Here is a 27674-nt window from a genome sequence, read left to right as displayed (position 1 = left end):
AGTCCTTCGTAAAAACCTTCTAAATTGAAATAAGATCCATGTTTGAAATCTCACCAATATCTCTACAGGTACAAAACGTCATAAACAATAATACACCACCATGTACGTGGAATGCTCGTAGCGGACCACTCTCGAACGGTTCGATAGAGTCAAAGTCAGAAGCGGGTAGAACGAGCGTAAAGTGTGAAAGAAAAGGCAACGATATCTCGAGTGGTCGGATGCCGGATGAAAGATGGAAGGGGATCGAGCATCGTATTCGACGTCCAACAGAAACTGGCAGCGTGGAAATTATCGGGTCCGCGGCGGAAGACGAAGAAAACGAAGGCGGAAGCCGTGGGGCGAGAGGATCGCGGACTGGACCAGGGCTCTGATAGCCTTCCTCTTCAGCAACGTCGGTATAGTGTGCCTGGTGGTCGGATATACCATAGCCGGGGCCTTCCTCTTCACCCACATCGAGGGTAGAAACAACCTGGACATCGTCGGGGACGTGATCAGGTTGAGGAACGTGACAGCTGCCACCCTCTGGGAGCTTACGTCCAAGGTAGCCCCTTTTTCTTTTATACCATTTCCGTTTCATGGTTTCGAAAGAAAATTTTACTTCGGTTGCTTTTAGTAGGTGCGAGAATTATGGTTGACAATTTTTCTTCAACCAGTGATTTATGGATTTAAAGAAAAAGGTTTGCGGAAAGGAGAAAAACCTTCCAATATCTTTGTAAACGTCTGTAGAATATTATAGTACGTTATAATATCTTATAAATTCTTATCAACGATTTTTCTGGACTTGTCGGTAACCTTCGATTTGAGAATTTTCAACTTTTCCATCAATGTCTCAGAAACGTTTTTACAATTAAGTCTGGTTCATAGATTTGTGGAATAAAATGGAAGTATTTGGATACTATGTAGAACAATTCTTTTTCATTAAGATGATTATTACCTTTTGAACAGCGTTCAATTTCTTTTTGTCTTATTTCTTTGCCGCATAGTTTAATGTAAAAAGTACGTTTTAAAAATTGGATTAGATCGAATTCGGTGCGTTTTGAAAATCGAATAAAAAATGTGCATTTTGAGGAGAGAATTACAAACAACAAAATTCTTATCCTCTGTATTTCCTTGGTTGGTCACGCGCAGGAGAACGTGTTTTCCGAGAGGATCTGGAAAGCGAAAGTGAAGACGATCCTCGAGAACTATCAAAAGAAAATGGTAATGGCCATAAAGAACGGCTACGATGGCGGGGAGGAAAACAAAAGGTGGAGCTTTGCTGGAGCGTTTCTCTATTCTCTTACAGTGATCACGACTATCGGTGAGTTTACCTTCTTATTACATCTATCTATAAGACATCTTATTAAGACATTTCTATCTCGTTGCACCTCCCATTCTTATTCAGTTTTCTACAATTTAGTTGTAAGAAAGAATCGAATTCAAAGGAAATAAAAAGGAATCTTAATTTCTTTCTTCCATTAAAGAACAGAACCATCGAGCTATAAATATCTTATTTTTATCTTCATATCCTATAACCACTCCATTTTTTGCAATTTGGTTAGAAGAAAGAAATACAAAGCATGTATAGAAAGAGGTAAGAAGAAAAAAAACAGATAAAATCTATCGAAACGCGAAACTTCTCCTTCTCGACCGTTTTTTTGTCCAACTTGGTTGAAAGAAAGGAATGGATCCAGAAATATTAAAAAAAAAAAAGGTAATAGAATTTTCATTACATACATAAAAGTTTCATTTCCATTTGTTTTTTCTTTTTTTGTTATATGATGGAAAGGAAAAAGAGATTAAAAAGATAGCTTTATTTTTATAACGTAGACGTTTGGTTTTGATTCGATTATTTGGATGAAATGGATTTAAAAATGTTACACAAAATAACAAAATTACTGTAAGATGAATTGAAAAAAAAAAGAAAAAAAATAATACTAGATATAAATATAATATCTAGAAATCATAAACCTTCGCTGTAAGGCCCCCAACGCTTCTACTCTCTAGCAATGTGGATTACCATCCATTCCTGCAACTCCATTTACATGCTCATAACTACACCATAAATCACAAACACTTCTGAAAAAAAAAGAGAGAAATTACTCAGAGTGGGTTCAATTTATCCGCTTGCATAATCATCGTCCTTAACGTTACAAGAAAATTATACGTACTACTCGAGAGAAGAAAAAGCCGAGAGAAAAAAATCGAAAAAACAAAGGGGTGAAATAGACGGCAGAAAGTAGAAACATACACGAGAGAAACACGACGGTTTTTGCCGGGACAAAGTTTAATGTTTCGCGTCGGACGAGCCTCGACCTGGCTAACCAGCTTGCAAAAAGAATGGTTAATGCCGAAAAGAGGAACACACGGACGCGAGTGACCTTTAACGTTTGAAATGTAGCCGCCGACTCGAGGAACGAATGTTTTCAAAGTTCCAACGAAGGAAATTGCGATCCAGTTTACCTGTGACCCGTTGGATAAATCTGTTTGCTAGGTTTGGTCCAGCAGGGACCAAACAAAATTGGATTAAGATCTGTGTATCTAAGAGTGTAAAGGGAGATGCGTTTTGCTTTATTTCTCTTTTTTCTTTTTTTATAAGTTAGAGGATATTTACGCGTGTTCTCATCAGCGTGAACGATAGAGCCTTGGATCTCGCTCTTAAAATATGGAATTTGAATAAATTATAGCGTTCTGTGAGACTAACGGCTTATTTTAAGCTAAGGGCGCGAGGATATTACGTTTTATATAAAATACTGTGACGCGGAAGAAGAAGTTAGTTTTGTGAACGCTAAGCGAATATAATTTCTTTCGCACTCACTCATTGACGCTTTTAAAAAATTATAACGCGGAGATTAGAAACATATAAAAGGCAAGAACAATTTAAAATTAAAAAATTACTTATGGTTTATCACTGTTTGCCCTTTCTCTATTAATTATTACAATTACGGTTTGCCTCCTGTAGTTGGTCAGTTACGTTAAGGTTTACTGATTTCTGATTTCAACGGGACACAGGGAATCAGAGGATTAATTAATCAGGAACGATACACAGTGTCGATCGGAAGATCGATTAAGATCAACGTCCCAGGGAGTAGCTTCGTTAATCTCAGGAGGTCGACCGATCGGTGACTCAGCTCGGCCGTTAATTAATTTCCGGCCTAACGAACTCTCTCGTGTATGATTCGCAGCTTGTCGGCTGTCTTCTATGTATACCAAAATCGCTTCCCAGTAACGGCCGCGCCGATTTCTCGACATTCAGGAAATACGAAACTGTCCAACCGGTGTAATTAAGTTCTTCCACTTTTTCCCTTTTCGTGGTTGCTTTAGATATTTTCTATCTCTCGGAATACACGCTTGGCTCCAAGAAGTATCGATTTAAAGGAGATCCGTTGATGGTTTATCGATAAGAAAAGATAAAATGGTGCGTCTTAATTAAGTTACTTTTAAAGTTTTAATTCTGATGGGAAAAGTAGCAGTTTCGGGAGAAAAATAACTTGTGTCTTTTTTAAAAAGCGATAAAACCTTTTTTCAATTTTGTTCGTTAAAAAATATTCAAGAAATCTCAACAATATTTGAGAAACTAATAAAATCATCCAAATTCGTCAAATAAATTATTCATAGAGAACAGATATTTATTGCAACACTGGATAAGAATCTTCTATTCGTTCTAAGATTCTATCTTAAATTTTTGATTATTATTAAATTTTTTATCATTTTTTAATCATCTCTAAAGCTTTCCTCGTGTTTTGTAACGATAAAAAATGTTTCGATACCGATGTGAATTGATCGAAAAAGAAATAACGGATGATATATCGCCTTAATAACGCTTAATGCACTAAGAAAACGATAAAAAAGGGGTTCTAGTAGTTTGTCAAGAAAACGTGCTGATACTGTATCGGCTTAGATTGTTTGTCGAGCGAAGTATACTCAAGACAGGAGTACCAAAACAGGAATACGAAAACGCGTTAGCCGGAGGAATTAATTATACGAAAAAGCAGCGAGATTCGGCACCGATTGTCAGACGACTTAAAGGATGAAGTCGATAACGAGGCAGACTGGTTTACACGAGGGACTTCGGCTGAGTTTACCTGCAAGTTTGTTCCTCGTTACAGAAATTGCACGTCGTTCGATCATTTGGGTACACAGAAACCCCGTTAAACCCCGTTAAAGTTTCGTCGGACTATTATCTTAACTGAAACTCGCTTGGTCAAAAGAGAGAGGCTCGCTAGTCGTAGTTAAAAATATTCCAAGATCACAGATCATTTACCTTCAACGTCTTCAACGCGTATAAACCAATGGTTTTACAGATGATCCAAAAGTACAGAAATAATTTTTATCGAGAGAGAGAGAAGTTATTGTTAAATATAGAATCTAAGAATATTGGTTCTTAGATTATTTTTTGAAGAAGAAGATTTGTTATTGGCTTTTTTGGTTTCTTTATAAAACATATTTATTCCTATAGAGAGCTTTTTATAAATTTAACGCGTAGAAGTTTGTTTCTTTAGATTTTATTTTTTACAACGAAGCAAATGCCTCCTTTAGAGAAAAAAATTTCGTTTCGCTCGCTCGTGAAATCGAGTAGAGTTTCGAAGAAGATTTCTCGTCGTTCGTAAGATTAAAATCTGTACGTTAAAGAAATACTCTGATAGCCAAATCTGGCGAGCTAAACATAGCCAACGCGATGTGACGGAAATCGACCGTAGCACGACCTTCGCTCGATGATCTTCGGAGGTCGCTTCGAATATGAGTCAATTAATTTCCGATTCAGCGTCGTTGACCGCGTTTTCGAAGGACGTGTTTAGCCCAACCCAACGACAGTCTGTTCCACGCGATAAAACCGAAACTCCACGATTAAAAACTTTCCAATGATTTTAAATTCGAATAATTTCGCTGCCTGACGTACACTGTCGCCTAAAAGTGTGCGAACGATTGTTTACATTTGACAAAATGTAATTTGGTTAGAAAGTTATAAGCAGAGAAACTCAGGATGATTTTAATCTTTATCAGAGCTATCGCACGATATTACGACGCGATAAAACTTAGTTTTACAAATTGGCGTACAGCAAACGAATTCACAACTACAAGTGTTACCGCTTTAAGCAGTTCACTATCCTCGAAGCAGTTCCTGTCAAGTAACAAATAGGATAAAAAAAGATTCACGATAAATTCCGAGGAGAATCGCGTACGAGAGCAGACGAGATTCACGAAAGTTTGCTTCCACAGGAGATCAAAATACGAAAAAACTACGATATCGGTATAACGAACGCGACCATTCGACGCGCAAATCAATCACCAACAGAAAAATCCCCTAAAAAAGGAATAGCTAATCGGTCGTTGAAACATTTATGCGAGCCTCGCGAAATACCTGCTGGTATACCGAACATGCTGCACAATATCTTGCAATTACTCTAAATGTTGCAGACTCGACGAATCCAATCGTGATCGTTCAGTTTTCGTAATAGCGGAAAGGAAATCATTTCATTCATCGGCATGTGTAACTTACCTCTTGCACAAAAACGGACATACAGCACTCGCTCTGTTGCCTTGTTAACCGGCCAGCATCCCTTCCCCCCGCTTCTCGAATTTTCCCGATCAGTAAGCTCTCTTTTGCTAATTCATCGCAGAAAGGTAAAAAGCAAAGCTTATCTTTTAAATCTTTTCCGAATATATGAAATCACTTCGTATATTCTTGAAACACCATTAAAAGTATTCCAACACTTTGCCGAGGTTCCGCCAGAGGCAACGCAAAATCAGGTAAATAAATGCTCTTTAGGAGAACGCGGTTTATTGGAAACGTCATTAGAGGTGAAAGCTATATATTACATATTCATGAAGTTTAATGAAATTAGTAGCAGTGTACTTTAGGAAAGTTCATCGATGCTTATTACCTGGCTAGTTATCTTTGTACTCGGTTCTATGCATAAGGGGCAATGCTTGGCTCGCAGTCAATGAACAAAACAGGACTTAGTAGCGAGGAAAATGGGAGGAGTGGAGTGGAGAGGAGGGAGCGACGGTGGTTAATTAATAAGGCAATGGAGAGCGAGCGCCGCATCCCTGAGTGTATGTAGGGGATAAGTGCGGCGAGTGTACGAAATATATCACTAATGCCTATGAATGGAACGATTTCCTTTTCGCTATTACGAAAACTGGACTATCACGATCGTATTGGTCGAGTCTCCAACACGTGCGACAATATTTTATCCGTAACGCTAATAAGACTCGAGATTCAGCCGAGCTATAATTCACGCTTATTATATGTACTTCGAATGGCCACTCGAAAAATTAGATGACGTAAATAATAATAGGTTGCAAGGTAAATTTAACGTCGACTATGATACTTCTTTTCTAGGCAAAAACAAAAGAAGGCCACTGGCGTTGGTAGATCGAGGGAATTAACGAGGGGAACTTTTATCGCGTTACAGGCGATACAGGTATAGGTGAGCGCGCGCGTGCACGCGACCTTTCAATTAATTCCCGGGGGCCTCTCGTCCCTTCCTCGCCCATGTCCCATCACCCTCTTCTGGGTTCGAGACGAGACCCAGCTATCCACTTTATCTCAACCGTGATTACAGGCTAGCAGCATCAGCCTAAAAGGGTAGGCTAGTCGACAGGCAGATCGATTCGCGAGCCGACCGTAGCCCGGCTAACGATAACCGCTTTCGGAACGTGTGAAAATTTTCGAGGACACGCCAATTTAATCGCTACTACGGTGGTGGACTTGCGTCGTACAGGGGATGCGGCGATCAGATAGTCGATCGATGGTAGTACCTTATATCCTGTTCGATTTGGAGGAATGTTCAGGCCAGTGGTTCTTAATCTAGCGTATGCGCAAAGACTTTCAGGAATACGCTGATTGCTTATTAAAATGTTTATAATTTTATAAAGTATGTTGAATATTTGTGTCGCTTTTTCCGTTTATCGATATATGGATAACGGTGGGAATAAAACCACGTGTCAGCTGTACAAAGCATAAAACCACTGACCTATGAGATTCATAAAAATACGAATTACTATAAAAATCTATAATCTATTCGTAATACCGATATATATACTTGTGATTCATTGATAACGGCACATCGATTAATCGCAAATGGAATACGAATTAGAGTTTCGCGGTAAAATGATCAGAGTCGTCAAAGGGAGCACTCGGAAGTTTCGTGGACCGATACGAAACGCATAAATCATCGAGGATCCGCGTAATCAGCGTCGCGTGGCGCTCATTGACGGATCGAGGACATTAGTGACAGTGTAACATGACGCAAAGGAATTATTGGTGATTAACCGAAAGTACCGGGAACCGATGTGTCTTGGTAGGCCAACGGGACGTGCTCGTTACACTAGAACCGGATAATTTCACCGTGGGTCAACCAATCAATTATCAAGATTAATCGTAGCACGCTCGATAATTTGCGACAACGCTTTATTTGACCAGCGAATTTATTAATAATTCAACGTAATCGATAGTAGTCCCTCTTGTATTTCTGACTCTTCCCGTCACGATAGAACCTTGACTATCCGAATTTAAACGCGCTATATCGGACCGTCGAATTTTTCAAATAATCAATTATATCAATTATATCGGTAATTATATCGATGCTTAAGTGCAAAATTTTTAGTTTTCCAGTCAGATACACAGAATTCGCTCGTCGATAGATGTGTGTAGATTTTCGTGACTAACCGTACATTCGTCTTTAGCGTTTATTTAATAAAATGTTGTAGGTTTTCCTTTTACTACGATTATTATTGCTATACAATTTCGTTGAACGTATAATAACGTTGTATAATAATACATAGCTTTATTACAAATTATATTACTTCTCAAATCTAACTTAGAAACATAATCTTGCGAAAAATAACTTGGACCAAATTATAAACTCACTGCCATGTTTTCATAAAACGCTTGAATGTCGCGAAGAAAAATTCTCAAGAGGTTTGCGCTTAATAGAAAATTCAATAAACGTGAAGAAAACCCTCGGTATCAGCACTTACAAAGACATAAGGTCCCTCGAAATCGCTTTACCACTGGAATTTAATCACCCAGCACCGTTCTCCAGGCCGGATACCGGAAACCCAAAGCCTCTGACGGCTCGCGCAGCGCTAAACAAATCATCGTGCCGTGAATCGCCGATAAATTATAATAAAGCGGCTTGGAACGTAAATACTCCGAGGCTGGTTTCCGGCTGTATTGGCCTCTCCGTGCTCTCCCGGTGTTTTCGAGATATCGATGTTTTCCGTTTTCACGCATACGCGTTCTCGCTACATACACAAAGTGGATCGAGTATCTATTCTATACAACGTGGGTCTAAATTCGTAGTACGAGCGAAGCTAGGAAGATTCTATGGCTCGAAACAAGACGAAAATCAAGAATAACAAAATTATGTTGAAGGTTTCATTTTTGAGAAAATGGAGTCTGGAAAGCTGCCAAGTATGCGTGTACTTGGCTAATTCCCGATTGGGTAAGAGCGGTTCTTGGAAAATTAAAAATTCCATAACTAACAACTTTGAAAATTTGAAAATCGTCGAAACAAACAATTCAGAAATATCGAGATTTCGAAGTTTAACGAACAACAAATTTGGAAGGTTATAAATTTCATAATTTAGACGTTTGAAAACGTGAAAATTTTTGAATTCAAAGATTCAGAAACTCGAGGGTGTAGAAACACAACAAACGAGAGATTCGGCGAACTAGAAATTCGGAAATTTAGAAGTTTTTCGATTCAAAGGTTCGGATATTTGGAAATTTGGAAATGTAACGAACGAAAAACTCGGAAAATTGGAAATTCGATAATTTAGAGGTCGAGAAATTAAAGAGTTTGAAGTTTGAAAATTTAGAAATTTGGAAATGTAGAAATTTGAAAAATGACAAAATTGATCGGTTTGTAGATTTGGAATACGAGAATTTTCAGAAGTTTGCAGAAGTAGCGGCAAAAATCCAGACGTCGGACGCCAGAAAGCAACGTAAAAAGGGTAAACAACTTTAACGTTCACGATTCTCGGATATTCACGGCTCTTTTCTCCTTTCGTAATCCTTCGAATACGATCCATAATTTGATGGAACGAAATTCCCAGAAGGGTTGCTCGTAAAATCTCGGCTGGAAAATGATCGTGGGCGATATCGTCGGAAACTTTTGACTTCCCTTCAGCGATCTTTACGACGCTCGACAGGTGTCGAAGGGTCGACGGTAACTTATAGTCGATTAAGTAATTAATATCGTACTCTCGCGAGAACACGCTCGATCAGGCATTCCTTTCTTTTTATAGTCAACGCGCGTTCAACTTTACACTTGGTGACTGACGACCGTTGATTCTGAGAGGGGATTTTAATTAAAATACTCGCGGTTGATGCTGTTACAAAATGTTACCCAACTGTAAATAAGATCAGGTTCTTTTTTTTTTTTTTATTTGGATTTTCTAAATCGAATCTGCTTAAAGATTACAGATAGATGCAGTAACTCGCGAAAGTATTCGAACATTTACCACAGAAAAGGATATAGTAGAACTCCATTTATCAGAACTTGTCGGAGAACAAACAGTTTATATACAATTGGAGTTCGTATAATAGGAGCTCATCAATTATCTCTACCATTTACCATTTTTCGTTCATATAATAGAAGCTCAGGTTCAGATAAATGAATTCAACCAGCAAAAGTTCATTTAATCGGGCATTAACTAAAATTTCGTTCGGACAAACCGAGTTTATATAAACAAAATTCTACTGTAAATATATCGCGCCTCTTATTACAATATCATGAATGATTCGACAGATTATAGAGATCCATAATTGAACGCAAAATCGTTATGTAATTGCGAAGATGACAAATCAATTTCAGAACGTAATTACATTATTATACTATATTTGTTACAACAGTCGTTCTTATAATCTGATGTTCTTAACATAACTAAGAACAAGAGAAAAACAAACGATACATTTTCTTTATGAACAAGTGAAAATTTACGTGTTCGTGGCATTTTTCAACGAGACGAAAGGAAAGATACGGAAGAAACGGCGACTTTTCTTGTTTCACAGGTTACGGAAACATTTGTCCAAAGACGAAATGGGGCAAAGTGGTGACCATAGTGTACGCCATAATAGGCCTGCCACTTTTCTTGCTGTATCTAAGCAACATCGGTGACATTCTTGCGAAAAGCTTCAAATGGACCTACGCTCGTTGCTGTCTGTGCAAGTAAGTATTCTCCTTTTCTTCTTATTTCGTTTTATTTCATCCATTTCTACTTTTATTGGATCGTTAGCGGAAACCTTAAAATTCGATTTGTGAAAGCATCGTTGTTAGATCAATCTACTTAATTGTTCAAGAATTAAAGAAATTTGTTTTTTCTTTTCTTTTAGATCCAGAGAATTCTGGTACTTTTGCTTCTTTTTCCCTCGATAGGAATTTTTTCTTACTTTTTTTTCTTTAAAGATGTCGCAGAAGGCCATTAGAGGCGACGCCAAGAGGAAATACTCACGATAACGCGGATGTAAGGAGGAATCATTGGCAAGTAAGTTTCCTGTTAAAATTTCGTTAACTCGTAAATCGATATACAAATCTCCTTTGTATTAGAAAAATAATATTTGCGAAAAATTCTGTACTCGCGCAAAATTCTCATACGAATAATTATAAAATCAGGAAACGGTAGAATTTTACGATAATATAGAGGCATTTGTCGATAGATGGTCGACATAGATGGAAGAGAAGTTGATTCGTTCAGCGTGGACAAGAATATTTCCTCGGAAAAACACGATACGAAAGAGGAAAATGACGATGACAGTAGTAGCAGTAGCTACGATCCTCAACAAGTCACTGTACCTTTGACACTATGTGTCGCCATAATGGTCGGGTGAGTCGTTAATATTTAATTAACCCGTATTTACAGATACTTTTGACCAAGTAAATGATTGAAAAATATAAATATTGATAAATGTTGAAACATGTAATAAATAAACGTTACATGTAAATGAGAAAAAGCTAAAATAATATGCAATTATGATAATAAACACGTGATGTTTATATTAAATTAAATTAACGTAGGGAACGTCGCATAAACCTTAAATATTGTGATGACCGAATATAAATCATACTCTGCAGCACATCATTAAATGAAATTATTATTTTGGATATTCACGAAGTTTCTTGAAGAAAAATTTCTCTCCTTGGTTGAAAGAAATATAGATCTTAATATTCTTGACAAAGAAAATTTCCTTTTCTGATAAAATACGATCTAAAAAAATTATGAATCTCTCAATAAAAAAATGCACCACCAAAGTATATCATACGTAATTAACCCTCTGACATATTATGATTATTAGCGTCAATTTTATAAAAATATCAAAATACAAACCGACTATAATCGTAATGTCACGAAATTAATCACACGAATTAACAAATTCTCAAATTATCTTACTCGTCGATTTAAAATGGAAAATTTGTTATTGGTTGATCTATCGAAGGAAAATCGCGATTACGAAGGATCGTCTCATTTGGAGGGACTTTTCAGGTACATTTGGGCCGGAGCCATCTTGTTTTCCGAATGGGAAGACTGGAACATGTTGGACGGTTCTTATTTCTGCTTCGTCTCCCTGTCGACCATAGGTTTCGGCGACATCGTGCCGGGTGACAAAATCTACGCGGCCCAGGGCCTCGATTTATCCTTCATCTTCTGCTCCATGTACCTAATGCTCGGTGAGTGCAGACCGACCTCACAATTTTATCGGTTTCGACGTTTAATGCTTCCAATTCCCTACGGACATTCGCTTTTTCCATCCTCGTCCACTTTTGTCTTCTTCCTCTTCTCCTTTCTATCTTTGGATAAATAAAAATCAACGTGCATTCGTAAAGTTTTCGAGTTACCAATTCGTAATTTGTCTCGTAAATGGATTACAAAAATTTTATTCCATATTTCCCATCTATCTGTTTTTAATCTTTCTCGGTTTGCAACGATCTCCAACGTATACAGATATCGCGTTTTTAATTTTTGTATAACGTTTCAGAATTTTGATACACTTAACTTGCATATCATTTAAAATATTTAAATTATATTCCAGCAAAGGGATTCTCGATATTCATATCAAATAAAATATAAATAAATAAAATATCAAATAAAACTTAAAAAAAAAACATAAAATTGTACGTTAGGTAAATACAATTTTATATTGTTTTTTTAAGAAATAAAATCTATGTATAGTACAGCGGATATTATATTTTTTATTATTATATTTCTTTCGAATATTAAAACGATCTCCCCTTTCAAATATTTGACATTTACATTTACAAGACTTTCAAAATACATGAAATTCAATTTTAACCAAATACACACGTGGCCATTAAATTTTCAATATCATTTTTCTGAAAAATAAATTGACGAATATTTTTCATTTTTTTGATTTGTTTTTTTCATAAAGGTCCACCACTTTTCCTAGATATCATCTGCGACAAAGGTAACCTCCCGTATAGATCTTTGAGTTCACTGAACGACTGTTTCGTCTCGTGTCCTGTTTGAATTGATATCTGTGAAAGGGTTGAACCGTGTCACCGTGACGAAATCCTAACGGCAGTTAATGTGTGTCGCGATTTAATAGTTCTATTCAGGCCGGTTTCCAAGCACGTGGACTTGGCGACACGACAACGAACGTTTCGCTTAACAACGTTCTCGTTGATCCGATTCATTGAACGAATAATGTAATACAAGCTCAGAGGAACTGCGCGTTCCATTTTATCCTATAAATAAACGCATTTACGAACGATCGATTTCGATCCACGTATCGATCCCGACAGAGACGACTGCTTCTACCGTGATTTATCACTACGTCATTCAATCGTGTTTGAAATTTCAGAACAGATTGCTATTGTTCCCCTTGTTTTAGCTGTTTCTGTGATCGGCACATCACAGAAATCAGTTTCTCACTTATTTTTATGCAACGATTTATATCTCTTTATTTCTATACTTTTTTTTTTTTTTTTTTTTTTAGTAAAGTGCAAGGTGGATGTTGACGCAGATGCTGCTTTCAACGTTTTTTTTTTTTTTTTTTTTTTTTTCAAATATCGAATATATATTCCATATCTTGTTATATTCACAAATACGTACAAGATGTACAGTCTCGAAGCAGCCATTTTTGTGGCATTTCCAATAATCGCACGAAAGAAGGTTGGAAACAAAAATTGATCGGCCTCGACTTGGCTACAAACTGCGATATAGGAATTTTTCAAAAATTTGCTTTCTCGATAAACTAAGTCTAAGGATTGTACACGCTGTATAGGCGCATGTATATTTTCTTCGCTTCGAACGATCGAGATTCCGCCAGGCGAAGAATAAATTTCTTTTTCGAGCTTTTTTTCTAACAATCGTTTCATCGTTGTTAATGAAACGCTTCGTTTACGCGATCTGCTTTTATTAGAATGTTCATTAATTAAAAGCTATCGTCAGAGTAGAAACCAACGAATCTTTTTAAATCCTAAAAGCTTCGTGGAAAAAAGCCGCGGAACGAATGCAAAATAAAATCGTCCACTCCATCGATCAGAAAACTATCGATGCACGACACACCAACACATATTTGAGCAAGTTTTCGCTGGACGAACACCGAAACCGTCGCCGTAATTGTTTCTTTGGCAACGTGACAATTGGATCGCCGCGGATTTCCGCTGGAAACACGATGTCGCGTGGCCAGACTTGGTCGTTTTCAAAGAGATCGACAGCTTTAATTTGGCCAACGGTACGAAATATTCACTTCAAACAGTATCCATTCACTGGTTAAATTTCCACAGAGGGCATACACCGATAATATCACGTATAAATAGAATATTTCGTAAAAATGTTTGTCGAAAAGCTCGGATTATTGTACTACAAATTCCGATAGTGGTATATTTTAGATTCTTTAGTTTTGTCGATTCCTGAAGTTGAAACTTGGAATCGAGAGTTTATTACGAATTTGTCCATTTTTATCTTTATCCAATTTTTCAAAAATCCACGAGAATTTTACATATTTTGTCCTGGCAGCCGCCAAGAGGTCGAAGTACTCTAAACCACAAGCTTTTTAAATTTTAATCTTCGTAAAATATTATATTATATTTACGCACCTTTTTCCAACCATGTTATCCGAATCGTTCACGCTGTTAAAAACGCTTTTTAAACGAGATTTATCTTGTTTTGATCGTTCTAAATAATTTAGTGCAACCATGGGCGGTCAACGTCTCGATGATAAATAAAAATCTTCCGTCGTTTAAAATTCGTTGATTCTTCGATGCTAGAACGACCGTACGTGCACACTTACGTAGCGTGGTTAATGAATCGAGGGCCAAAGTGTCGCGAAGCGTGTCAAGGGTCAGAAGGATCGATTGCTTTTTAGCCATCCGCCACTTTGTACGTGGCCAGACAAAAGTTTGACAACTAGCCCGAATTCTTCTTTCTATTTTAGCTTTTTTGAGGTTTACCCCGTGTCGTATCACAGGTAGTAGAGAAATTCGATTTTTCGATTGGCGTTTATGCGGCAATGGGAACGAGTCTCTTTGAAGCGCAGCTTTTTTCGAGTAGCGAATCGAATCCATGGCCATTTTATAGCCGTTCCTGTCTGAGCGTTGGTTTACATCGAGTGGACGTCGATCGAACATGGATATTATTATATTATAGTACTAAAAAAAAAGAAAAGAAAAAAAAATATTCTTTGTTTCAAGCAGAACAAATCGTTTCGTTTATTATCTTTTCCTTTGGAACGATGCTTGACATTGTTATATTATAATACTCGAAAGAATAGAAAATTATACTACAAGTACTCTTCGAGAAACAAAGAAGGTCTTGAGTCTTTTCGTTATTATAGCACAATAGTTTGGTAAATAGAAAATTGTGTTATAAAAATCGTCGAAGAAACAAAGAAAGTATGATTCTTTGATCTCAACGCGTCAAATCTATTCATTTCGAAAGAATATACGAGGGCAGATTGAAAAGTTTTCGAAATAACGATAACAATAACAAATAAAGCAACTTCTAGCCGGCGATCCCGGAAACTTTTCAACCCGCTCTCGTAACGAAACAATCTACTCACCTTTTTCGCAAGAATTCCCTTTACGTGTAAATTCAAAGATTCACGAAACTAACATAAAGTAAACGTAACATTTGTAAAGTAAAAAATAGCGCTGAAAGTAACATCAACTTACCAGTAGGCACAAGCATCATTAAAAATAGACTAATAGCAAAGTAATACGTTTTAGGTATGGCATTGATCGCGATGTGCTTCAACTTGATGCAAGAGGAAGTGATCGCGAAGGTGCGCGCGTTCGTGCGTACCATTAAATACATATTCCGATGCGACAGGTGACCATAACCGGTCTCAGCCACGTTCTGCTCCTCTACGACGCTCGGTAAGTCGAAACTCGTTTCGTTTTATTCATGATACACAGTTTCGTTCGAAGCAAATCGTACTTTGAGATTGGTCCTCCAGAGAACACGCTGTCCGAACGAATCGGAAATTTAAGTAGACGCGCGTCAGGTGTCAGAAATATTTCCAAGAAAACGCGAAATATTAGAAATCGCGTGATTTCGATGGAAAGAAAAGGTAATAAGAATAATTTATTTATTAACGCAATAATTCACTGATTCATTTATACGTAGTAGATAGCGACGATGTTGATTATAGCGATATAGCGAAGGAGCAACGTTTCTGACTTTACGCACAATATATAAAAAGATTAGTCAAAATATCCAATGCTCCTATGCCTCGTTTTTATGCAAAGATTTCATTTTCGATTATTTCTTCCGTTCTAAACGTATAAACCAACATATCACAAAAGTCGTGTTTCTTAATTCCATTTCGTTTAGTATTTTTCAAGTTTTGACAGCTTCCAGTTCGCTCGAAGCTCGCTCGTATCGAAAGCGGAACACGGCTGGACGGCTCTCTAGTAAAATTACGAAAAATAAGAAACTAAAAAAAAAAAAAAAAAAAAAAAAAACAATTGTGGAAATGATAAAAAGTAATTCGCTTTAGGAGGAATTGACCGATTTTCAGTTATAAATAGCGAACAGTGGAAGATAGAAAAAAAGCTTTCAGACAAAAGTTACCTTTTTAAATTATCGTAAATTTGGTAAAATATTTATCAATGTTACGGCGAGTTATAACGTAAAATCGAAAAATGGCCGGATTTCCAGTGGTCGATTTCATCCCCTTACTGCAGTGAATTTGGGCAGCAAAGAAAATTACACGATACATACCTGTATTTCACGTACCTCTATATATCCCCAGAGTTCTGTAATTTTTTCAATTTGCGAACTGGGTACTTTACCACGTTAGACAAATTCGCTACGGAACATTTCACCGAAGAAATCGAAAACTAGAAAAGAAAAAAAAAAGCACCAAAATTCCTACGTTTCCCTACGCTGCGAATTAATTTGTAGCAAGTTTCACGACAGGATCACGATGACGATTCGATAACTCGGTATCGAACGGAATTTGCGTTATGCCATAATCTCGCCTTAGAGAAAACCACAGGAATCCTTGGGACGCGATAAATACGATATACGCGCGAGCTATTTTCGAAAAAATGTGCTGTCTTCCGGCGAAAGCACGCGGCGCGAAGAAACGAGGAGAGAAGTTGTTTCTCTCGGCGGCGAATCGCAGAATAGATAAAGAAGAAGCAAAAAGAAGATAGTAGGTGAAAAATGAAGCCTTCTTTCGAGAGGAAATATAATGGGGGCGTGAAACGATCGATCGACGGGAATTTAGCGCGCCGAAAGATCGAGCTGAAACGCTCGTTTACGCTTTCAAAGACATTGCTTTCATTTCCTCCGAGCGATGGAATATCCAGCCGGGGCAAAGAAAAGCGTTAAAAATGGAAGATTTCATTATTATGCGACACCGTCTACAGTTTCATTAAATACCCAAGTTATTAACCGGGGTTATTAATTTTGTTCCTCGCTTTTGTTCTTATTACGAGATTTATAATTGCATGGAAAATTGTGGATGGATGCGATTAAAATCTTTCTCATTTTGTTCTCGAAGAACGAGATTTAACAATCTGGCCACCCTTGCACGATAATTAACCAAATAATAATTATAGAAATTGGAAACTAGAAGCACATTCACATCGGCAGACGCGAATCGACGTCTTGTGTTTTTCGAGCGTTACCGACGGCAGACGTAAAACGACGTTTTTTATCTTTTTCAAGCGTTGCCGCATATTCCATTTGCATACTTGTCTTGCAAAATTGCGCGGGAGAGAAGACTAGATGCTCACGGCAGCGTACCAACGTCAAAGTCTTAATTAGGATCGCTTTGGCTATGATAAGTAGCGAAATAAAAGAGTCGATAAACTCTTCCGGTATTCATCCAATGTATAAAAAAGAAATATATTTGTATATAAAATTCGAATTACAAATATTTTAGGTAATTTTACTGAAAGTGACGAAGAGGCTGGTCGTTTCCAGACACTATCGCCTTAATACGTTTTTCTAGAGAATAGAACTCGGAAAAAATGACTTCGAAAAAAGAAAGTCATAAATCATAACGCTCGTCGTTCCGAAACAACTAACTTTATCCTACAATTTTTTGTATCGGCAGAAATAATTATGGTATCTATAGGTGCAAGACAAACGACTAACGCTTCGGACAGTCGACAAAAAAGATGAAGAGACAATGGCTTAAAATACGTTGCCATAAGTATTCGCAAACGTTCGTAGATTGATAAAAAAAGGATCATCTAAAAATTCCTCTTTCTCAAATACACTTTTATACGTGTACGATGCTTTTTCGCTAAGCCTCTCGAGTATTCTGTCGATATATGTATACGGTATATAGCGATAGTGGAATATCCTCTTGAAACGATGGGCTGCTTTCTCTGAAAGCGAAGAAAGAAAACGCTTATGCTTATTTTTCTCGGCCAGGCTTCTGTGTGCTCGTTCCAAAGATGCACTAATGCCTGATTTCTTCGAGAAGAGTTTCGTGGTCGTCGCTAAAGCGACTTCACCCGGGGCTATGTCTCTCTAAAGCGGCCTTTAATGGCCGAAAAAGACGACACGGTCTAACGAAAGTTCGTGATATTCGCTGATTCGCTAGCAACACTCGAGACATCCTCGACACATCCTCGAAAAACCTATTCTACTCCAAATAGGAAGGTTTATTTGAGTCGTAGAATTTCAGTGACCATTCGCATCGTGCATACTTTGAGCAAAGGAGAACGATTTTATAAGAAAATTCGAACGATTTCTTACAGGTTATCGTTCAAATATTTCGTTGCTTCTGAGCGGAGCTGTTTTATCCTTGAATAGGATAATGACGAGATAAGTTTAAAGTTGTTCGATGAACATATTTCTACCGAAAAACGAATCTTTTACGTTCTTCACGGTACATAACCGAAGCGCCGATTCCAAATTGCAAACATATGGATTTCCAAATACAAATTGCATTGCATTAAACACCGTATCGGAGCATCAGGTAGCTAGCGCTACGATATACGCTCACCGAAATGATCATGAAACAAAAGATCAAAAGATTAGAGCAGAAAGTTAGTGAATGGAGAAGCGGCCATGTTCTCGCGAAGGGATACACGCGTGAAAATTATGATTCTATCGGAATCGACGCGACATTTGTTAGACAAACAGCGAAGAGGAAAAGATGATTTTCGTTTTTCCTTCTTTCCTCCCTTCCCTTCGTTTCTCTCCCTCTCTCTCTCCGGGGAAAATTTGAAAGAGCGAAGAGCATGAAAGGGGCAGAAAATAAAGGGACCACAATCGTCGAAGGTACAAAGACGAGTTCTTTGAAATTCCAACGCCTGGCTTCGTCGAGAGAAAAAATTAAAAAAAGACGTCGTAGGCACTTGGAATTAAAAGAGGAAAAGAGAAGAGAGAGGAGAGATGCGGCGAATTACCTTGTACGGAACGTTATATTTCGGCGGAAACTTTTCATTTGTCCGACTTTTGCAACAATTAAATCGCCTTTCTGTTCGTCAGGCTCGATACACCGCCGGTTGTCGTCGCTTTTGTTTATCGTCTCTTTGTCTTCTAATCGAGTGGATAAGATTTGTTTAAAAAACGGTGGAATTTGTCCTAGTATTTAAACATATTACTCGCGTTAAAGCTCGGTAGCTTGAAAGTTCGAATAAGAAAATATTTAGAAAGACATTGGAATATCGATTTAGATTAATTTAACCTTTCCATAGCGTAACGCGAGACAGGCAAATTAGAAATTTCTAGTTTACTTATAAACCAGGCCGATCGAACGATTAACTGTTTAAAACAATTCTTAGAATTGAACGTAAGAGCTTTATTTTCGAATAAAATTCATTCTTCCGACAAATCACAATTTCGTTCGTATTCCAAAAATCTCTATCAACAGCCTTCGATCTCCAACTATTTCTACAACCAAACGCAAACCTTCGTTCTTCCAAATAATTAGAAAAAAACCATCAACGTATTTCGATCAAAACAATGTTAGCCAACTTTCAACCTTCAAATTCCACAAAGGAATACCTAGAAATAAAATTAACAACGTGCAAAACTCCGTATCATGTACGAAATTTCTAAGCACCAAAGTAACAAAAAGCCTAAACGAATCATCGACTGTAAAAGCTAATCAAGCGTCCCACACGACTCGAGATCCTCTGGTTCCATCCACTCGAACGAAAGCTAACCTCGAAAAAGCCTTAAACAGAAGAAGGCTCGTGGCCTCGGCCTTCGACGACCCATTGGCCGCGGAGGAGACGAAGAAGACGGTCTACCGGAGGAATCACGCTACGTTTACGGTGGGGGAGTAGTGTTAGAAGGGGTGGAAGCGGCAGGAGAGGCTGCTGAAACGGGGCTGCGGCGTTCCTTCATGCGGCGATCTGGCCGCACGAGGCCGCGCTGGCGCAGCAACCTCCTTCTCTACTACGTTTGCGCGTTTTGCACCCTTCTACGGGGTGCGTCCGTGCCGGCAACGCTGTTCATGGACGGCAGACAGTTTCCACGGCACTCGACGAACGCCGTTCCCCGTCCAGTCGTGACGAAGCATTCCATTCGACCCTTGAAACCGCGACGATATCGCGTCCGTGACCCAACAAGTCGACCAAATCATCTTCTCGTCCTCGTCGTCGACTCTCATTCGCTAAAAACGCGAGAATCTTTTTGAAAGAAGCATCATCGTGGGTCGAACACGCGACTAGCATACTCGGCGGATGCTGCAAGCAACGTGCAGCAACGTGGCAAGCTCCTGAAGCAAGATCTCTTCCAGTGGAACCTCCGTTGGATCATCTCGTCTCTGCCTGGATCTGCTCGTTTCTTCCTGGCTCTTCCTACTTGTACGGGCTCGCGGAGATGATTCTCCGAGAGATTTAACTTTCTCGTCGATACAGCCCGTGTATTCTACCGGGAAAAACCAGTTTGGTGAAGAAAATTGTTCGTCGGAGAAAGATTTCGATGGTCGAACCGGTTGCTTGAGACGAATAACAGATGACAGGGTCGCGGATCGATGTAAACGACGAACAGGCTCCGGGCTCCTCGATCGCATCTGAAAGGTGGTGGCGAAGGGCGAAATAGCCGAGACGTGCACGGTTCATCGACTTATCGAAACGAAGATCCCTGTATCTCGGGAAAAAACTCGCGAGAATACGAGATGAGAAATAAAAGAAGCTTCGGCTACTTCTAAATAAGAAGTGTACTTTGAGAGGATTCTGTAAGTGTTCTCTGAGAGTACTCTATAAGCGTTCTCTGAGAGGATTCTGTAAGTGTCTCTTGCACATCAGATTCGGATCAGACAGATTTCCAGATCCGTCCAAAAGAAGCGAGTTACGAAAGATTTTAAGCAAGCCAGGTATAATTAAGAAGCTCCCGATGCGTCTGTGAGCTCAGATTTCTATGAGATTTTTAATTAGACGAGAAAAGGAGGAATCGTCTATGTAACGATCGCGGTCAAACCAAGTTTTACGAGATCTTTTATTCGAAGAGAAAAGAAGGAATTATCTATGTAAAGATTGGATCGGAACAATTCGACGAGCCGAAGGAAAAGTTTGGTACGCGTCGGTGAGACGATATGCCCGGCGATACGACTGTGGGAAGTTGAGGACTGGCTTGATACGGGGCGATCGCTGCCAAGGTAAGTAGCAAGTTACGCGACTCGAGTTTTCAAAGAAAAGTTTTTCGAACGTTTCCGAATCGATGCGCCACACCGGCCACCACAGCCATCGGCATTTCGTACACACTTAGCACACACGAACACACGGTGTGGCCTCGTGCATACGATCCCGGAACACCCAGACGATTTTTATCGCTTTGCACCAGTTCCTACTCTTAACCTGTTAATTCTTAATGGCTCATCTTTTTAGCAAAGATTTTGATGATGATTTGGAAAATTATGGAAAAAAATGTACTTATTATGTCGTTTTTCTGTGATGTTTAAGTGAAAATGTAAAAAAATGAAACGGAGCAATAAAATATTTATTGCTATTTATTGATATTTATAAACAAAGAAATTATATTGTATTATATTATAAAAATCTAACGAGATAATCTGTGTTTCTCGGTTAACAGATACCTATACCACGATGTACAAGTGTTTGGATATCGGATACAATTCGATCAAAAACGGACGTTTCTCTATTGTTAATTGTTTACCCCTTGCCCTAACTAGGATCGATAACTCGATATTTTTACTATTAAACGAAACGTAGTCGATAAATGAAATTAATCGCAGTCACTGCAGTCGACGTAGGTAAACTTAATTTAGTACTGTGTTTAAAGGAAAATATTTTCGTCTCACCAAGCACCTTCTTACCGACAAATCGTATCGAAAAAGCTATAAAAGTGTAAATGATCATAAAACAATATACCTTAATCGATCACACGAAACATGCACACTTACCACATGATTGAGACTATTCGGCAAAACAAGTTTCGAATAATATTTTAATATAGTTCAAACGTTCTTTTTTTAATTTGAATCCTTGATTATCGAAAACAACGGTTTTATTACTAATTTCATATTTCACGTTTACTCAAAAATTCCGAGAAAATTGGTCCATACTAATTAAGAAATATATTTTCAATAAATCTCACTAATTAATCCAAGTACTCGTTTACGCTTCCATAGCATCGAATAATGTAATCGGTAACTATGTTATCAGTTCGGTAATTTTTTTCATTAGTCAACATATATGTAAAATTATTCTTAAAAAATTATTCCGCGGTAGCTAAAAAAAATCTACTTTTTAAAAATTTTCACCAATTAACTCAAATCCTCGTTTACCCTTTCATACTATAAAAGAACTATGTTATCAGAAATTTGCTAATTCTTTAAATATTCGAAAATATTTCAGAGAAATGATTCCAGCGAAACGATCTTTCAAGAATTATTTAAAAAACGATTCCACTTACCCAAGTTCTCATATATAAATTTTCCAAGAAATTCCAACACTATAGTTAACATATGTCATTTCTATATATAGTTTAAATCTCATTAATTAACATTTAACTCTCATATGAAATTTAAATCTAATTAATATTTAATTTTTATATAAAATTTAAATATCATTAACACGTTCGATGCAAAGTCGATACATACATGGAAGAAACGTGTGTATGTATTCGAGCGAATTCGAGCGATACCCTCACTGAACGTGTTAAGTGATATTTAATTTTGGTATGAAATTTAGGTCTCATTAAGTAATATTTGATTTTTATATAAAATTAAAATCTCATTAACTAATCCAAATTTTCTCTCAGATTTTATCTTATCTGGTTCTGTGGAACACGAGACAAGATTCTATCGTTCATAGAATATCGGGAATCGAGTAGATCGACGTTTAACTTTTCACGATGGGCGCGAGGCGAAGTAATTTCGTCCCGGTTGTCCCGTTCACCGTGTTAACAGCTTTCGATAAATGTCCCGTCTTTGTTGGCTCGTCCGGCTCGTTTTATGCCCGTCGATTCGTCAGCGAAACACGCTTTTACCCACGAACAGATCGAAACTGCTTTTATCGAGTCACATTTTACAACCGAAAAACCGATCTGCCCAGTATCCTCGCTATCTTCTCTCTTAATACTTTCTGATCAATACCTGTTCTAAACTCTACAACGTAGACTCTTTCGAATCTAGAATAGAATCTAGAATCGCAAATAAAGAATTTTTATGCAGTTTTCGATGAATTGTTATCAAATGTTGACGATCATGATTTTACATTGATAATACTGTCATGATGATTTTCGACTTTTGAAGTTCAGATGTAACGACACGAAAGCCTGCAAAGTTTAAACATCGCGATATCGTCATTTACGAATTCTAAAGTAAACTCTAGGAACAGTAACGTGACAATCTTTAAACTCTAAGGAAGCGATCAAACTACAAAGATAGTAACAAGAAACTACTATTAAAATATTCTCGTTTGATCGCTTCTGCTATTGTCTTCAAAATTTTCTACCTTCTAATTATTTCATCGGTATCTTACTTTTGGAATATTCTTGACATAATGATACAATATATAATAATTTAGTGGAAATATCCTATTCAAATAATAATTCAAATAATACTACGATATAGTATGATATAGTATAATAATGATAAATTAAATTAAGATCTACATCAGTAGGCTGAATTTCTCATAGCAACGTTAACTGTGTTTCATTAGTACTGTGTTTTGTGTTATTCTTAATAAATAAAAAACTAAATATAGTAGTAGAAGAATTTTCTTATGCATGACAGTACAGACAAGCGGTTCGCATAAATAAAGATGTATCCCACGAGGGTACGTTTTGTACATCCTTAACAAGATAGCACACATATTATGCATTCAGGCAAGCAAACGGCTAAAACTATAACAACAGGCAAATCGAATTTCTTCAGCCCTAACAGCCGTAATGGGAAAAGAGCAGAGCAACAAATATAACAAAATAAAACAGGAAACATTTTAATAACGCTTACAACGACGGAGGAAAACAAAAGTTAAGTATTTCATCGTATATATCTCCTATATTAAAAGCATTCTAGTGTTTATTTAGAGTAATAATTACAAACTAAATTTGATATAAGCACTTTTCTCATTTATATGCTCGACTGTTGTCTCTTTTCAAAGAAATTTACCCTAAGAAATAAAAGAAGAAGCTACAAAGAATAAATAAGATATTTTTAACCGGATGTTATCCTTCAGCAGTATAAAGCATAAAAATTGTTAATGTCTTATATACATTTCTCTCACAAATTCCTAAAAACGTACATACCCACATACCTTCTTCATATATCTCCAAAACAGCTGGCAAGTAAAAAAGAGAAATTACAAAAATAAAAATTTCTCAACCCCTTAAATTTTATCCTCGTATGATTCGAAAAATTCCCAACCATCGAAAAGAAGGAAGGGATAGAAAATAAAAATTTCTAAATCGAAAGCGTCTTAACTCTATGTACAGCCATTTCTCTCAGAATAAAGATCCTAAAAGATCCTAACAAAACATAAAGAAAATTAGAAAGGTAGAAAGTTGCTACATAAGAAATTAGGTAACCGCAGGTTTTTCTCATATATCTCCAGAAATCTTAACGTAGCAAGTGAAGGAAAAGAAATTATGAAAACAAAAATTTCTTGATCCTTTAAACTTTATTCTAAAAATCTCAACCATGAAAAGAAAAGATAGAAATCTCTAAATTAAAAGCTTAAAAGCTTCCTAATCCTATATACATTTCTCTTGGCGATCCCTAAAAAGCCCTAACCAAGCTGGAAGAAAATTAGAAAGAAAAAGGAGTGCTACGTAGAAAGCTAACCCCAGTTTTTCGCAAATACTCCTACAAAATCCTCGCAAAACCAATTTCCATTTCGCCCTATCCATCAAATTCACCCTCGTCTATAAATTCATCCTCGACTGTCTTTATCTCGCGAAACAAGGATACTGGCGTGAAAGAAGCGTCTCCGGAGTCGATCCGACGCAAAGGACAAGTCTGTCGATTCGTCAGTGAAATTCGCTTTTACTCGTCGTAAAGGCGCAGGCGTCACTCGCGCATAGATAATTCATAACGACGAAGCCGGCCTATAGTTGTCGTATTCCAGCACGCAGTTTCCTTCCAGCGACCCTTCTCCACCTTTATTTTCCTTTTTCCTCGTTTCTTCGTCCTCCTTTCTGTTTTATTTCCCTCGCCTTCCTCCACAGTCAAGGAGAATCTCGCAGCTCTCGGATCTTTTAACGTAATTGGTTGCCGGTTTGCGCGAGAAATTATGAGTTTTCCTCCTTTCCCGCAAGAATATTGTTATTATTCCTGACTTTTGCGAGGGAAACGAGATTCCCTGGATACACGAAGCAACGCTGTCTCGAGGTTCTTTGAACGTGGACTCGATAAAAGTGGTAGTTTGAAGAAAGAGAGGAATTTCTGGAGATTCTTTGGATTTCCCTGCCAATCACGTAGACCATTAGCGGATTATGGCCTTTTTGGCAATGGTGTTTGCGAGATTTAAGTAGAGGACAATAATTATTTGCGAATTTTCCAATATTTACTATTATAACCTACTATTTTAAGCTTCCAAACTCTGAAATCGTTTATTTATTTTAATATCGCTTTCCGTTCTAAATTCGCTTAATCGTTAAAGTTAGCAATTTAAATGCATTGACAGAAAAAGATTTCGTTAAAAAATAGATTAGACGTTGTATAAGTTTTATAAGAATTCTATGCGGCTATATAAAATATATGTGAAAATTGTAACCGTTACAATTTCCAAAAATTAAATGCTAAAAAATATTGAATATGAAATATATTGATGTCTCGAATATGGAAAAGAAGAATGAAATACGCGAGTTTCTATAAAAAAAATTTTCAAGGGGTAGACCAAATTTTCTATGAATATAAAGATTCCATAAAATTACACAGAATATAAAAATTTCGAAGCGAGTCTAATATTTACAGAGAATTAAATATTTTACAATACAAATAGGGTATAAATCGATATCTATTTATTTTCTATGTTATTTTCAACGATTCTCGAATTTTCCTAGATTGCCACATAATTCGAACAACTTCTATTCGAAATAGTTATCGAAATAACGCATGTGTAAAGAGTTACGGAGGGAATATATAGGTCCCGGTCATAGTGGTTCGAAACGTGTCTGACAATAGACGATCCATTTTCCCTTGCTCCGTTACATTTCGCTTCTCCGTCGTGCTTCTTTGTTCGGGTCAATCATTCCCTCCGCTATATTTAGCTGTATCCTCTTAATACATCGATGCATTATTTTGAAGACTGTACCGAATAAAAGTCACTTGGATTAATGAAAGCACCGTCAGCAGAGCTTCTATTTCAAATCCTCAAACGTTATCGCCCGTTTATTCCATTTCGAAGAATAACTTATTCTCCCTCTTTGTATGTAAAATCGCCGAGCTTTTTACACGATGAAACGTAAAAAACGAAGAGAAATATCATTCGTGTCCTTTCACAAAAACTTCCGCAAGTATTCCTTTTTACGTGATTTATCTTACATCAACATAGGATACGTATTTTTGTAGACTAAATTATTATGCGGTAATGTATAAAAAATTCTTTTCCAAGTTGATATATTTCAGAAGTCCCAACTATCATTGGCCGTTGTTATATTCAATCATAGAGTTCGAGTACCGGTTCCTTATTTGAAACACTAGTAATATCTAACAATTTTCTCCACTGCAGCAAATTTGTAATGGAGTAATAATTTTATGATATTCTACATACTACTTTTACTTTTTTAATATTTCTTCTGATCCAGAATACTTTACAACAACAAACAGAGACTTTACTCTGCTTGAGCTACTTTATGAGATCCAAAAATCTTTCTTTTTAAACATCCATTTATTTGAACTAAACTTCCGCTAGTGTTGCGGTCAAACGAACTCCTGTCTATAAATTGTTATCTATCTAAACGTCAATTTCTATCGTATAAACAAACAATTATAGCAAGCAGAAGCAATAAATCGCCATCGTGTGAATTCCAGTTATATAAATTATTTGTCTTTCGTGCTCTGTAGAATTTTTAGTCGATAAAACAAATTTCTCTGCAAGTTGCATTTCTTCGGTTCTGTCCAATCAATATACGAAATTCCATAAAAATTTGCAGTCAAGATACGAATAGTATCCCTATAACCCTGCGAAGTGGACCTTCCATGTAGGATTTGATTCGGATTTATAAGTGCATATTCAAGTTGATCCTATCGCTACGTCTCACGTAAATATTGTACATATCTGCGTGTCTTTTTCCTTCTTGAACACCAGTTTACCGGAAGTTCGAGGCTCTTGAAGTTTTGAAACATCTCAACTTGACCTGATTGCCTGTTGCGTGTTGCCATGCCTTATTCCATCCATCTATTTCACCAACCCTTTCTCACCCTCTCTGTCTTCCCCATCCTGCAACATTTCGAGAGACTTTTAACACTTCTCGATCCTTCTCACTCCGCGAGATCGTTAAATCTTTCAAGATGCTCCTCGATCGATCGACGACAGCAAAGAGCAAACGTTTCGATGGGCCAGGCTTAAGATTCCTCATCCACGGGATCCAGCCGTATCTTTCGTCTTATTTATTTACGCTACTCCATTAACGGTGGACGAGCTTTCCACGAGCATTCGACGTCCCATCAATTCGAAATAATCGATCGATTCTGAAGAATTCGTCGACTGGCGATGCCGGTAGGGAAAAGGTGGCTAATCGGATATTTCAGATTCTCTGTTTTATTTTATTTTCTTCGAGATAGGGAAGGAAGAATTTTTATGGACGCAAGGAATGCCAGAGGAATTGTATAATAAATA

At 37.4% G+C, this 27674-nt stretch overlaps 2 protein-coding genes and 1 long non-coding RNA gene across 4 annotated transcripts in view; 2 read left to right on the top strand and 1 right to left on the bottom strand.

The window, feature by feature from the left end:
• The window catches only part of LOC132914346 (uncharacterized), a 46652-nt gene that overhangs the window by 3250 nt on the left and 15728 nt on the right, over positions 1-27674 (bottom strand). The window lies entirely within an intron of this gene.
• On the top strand, positions 74-17291 carry LOC132914322 (potassium channel subfamily K member 9). Its single transcript, XM_060973355.1, has 8 exons — positions 74-541; positions 1129-1300; positions 10004-10160; positions 10398-10476; positions 10649-10815; positions 11473-11657; positions 15177-15330; positions 16075-17291. The coding sequence occupies exons 1-7, from the start codon at positions 233-235 to the stop codon at positions 15281-15283; spliced, it is 1176 nt and encodes a 391-aa protein (XP_060829338.1). The 5' UTR covers positions 74-232; the 3' UTR covers positions 15284-15330; positions 16075-17291.
• LOC132914312 (potassium channel subfamily K member 18-like) overlaps positions 19376-27674 on the top strand; it is a 35037-nt gene continuing 26738 nt past the window's right edge. Inside the window, exon 1 of one of the 2 annotated variants that reach the window (XM_060973316.1) lies at positions 19376-21025. The gene's annotated coding sequence lies outside the window, so the exon portion shown is untranslated. The remainder of the gene's footprint in view (positions 21026-27674) is intronic. The other variant, XM_060973321.1, reaches the window with a different exon arrangement.

The sequence above is a fragment of the Bombus pascuorum genome, chromosome 14 (genome assembly GCF_905332965.1).
Source record: "Bombus pascuorum chromosome 14, iyBomPasc1.1, whole genome shotgun sequence".
In the NCBI taxonomy this organism is placed as follows: Eukaryota; Metazoa; Arthropoda; class Insecta; order Hymenoptera; family Apidae; genus Bombus; species Bombus pascuorum.
The sequence above is the reverse complement of the archived record's forward strand: the minus strand, read 5'-3'. Positions and strand labels throughout refer to the sequence as shown.

Bases quoted from the DNA above. Each gene is read 5' to 3' on its own strand.
- LOC132914322 (XM_060973355.1), top strand. From the start codon at position 233: ATGGAAGGGGATCGAGCATCGTATTCGACGTCCAACAGAAACTGGCAG. The intron at 1,301-10,003 runs GTGAGTTTACCT...CTTGTTTCACAG, and splicing joins TACAGTGATCACGACTATCG to GTTACGGAAACATTTGTCCA. The intron at 10,161-10,397 runs GTAAGTATTCTC...TTTTCTTTAAAG, and splicing joins GCTCGTTGCTGTCTGTGCAA to ATGTCGCAGAAGGCCATTAG.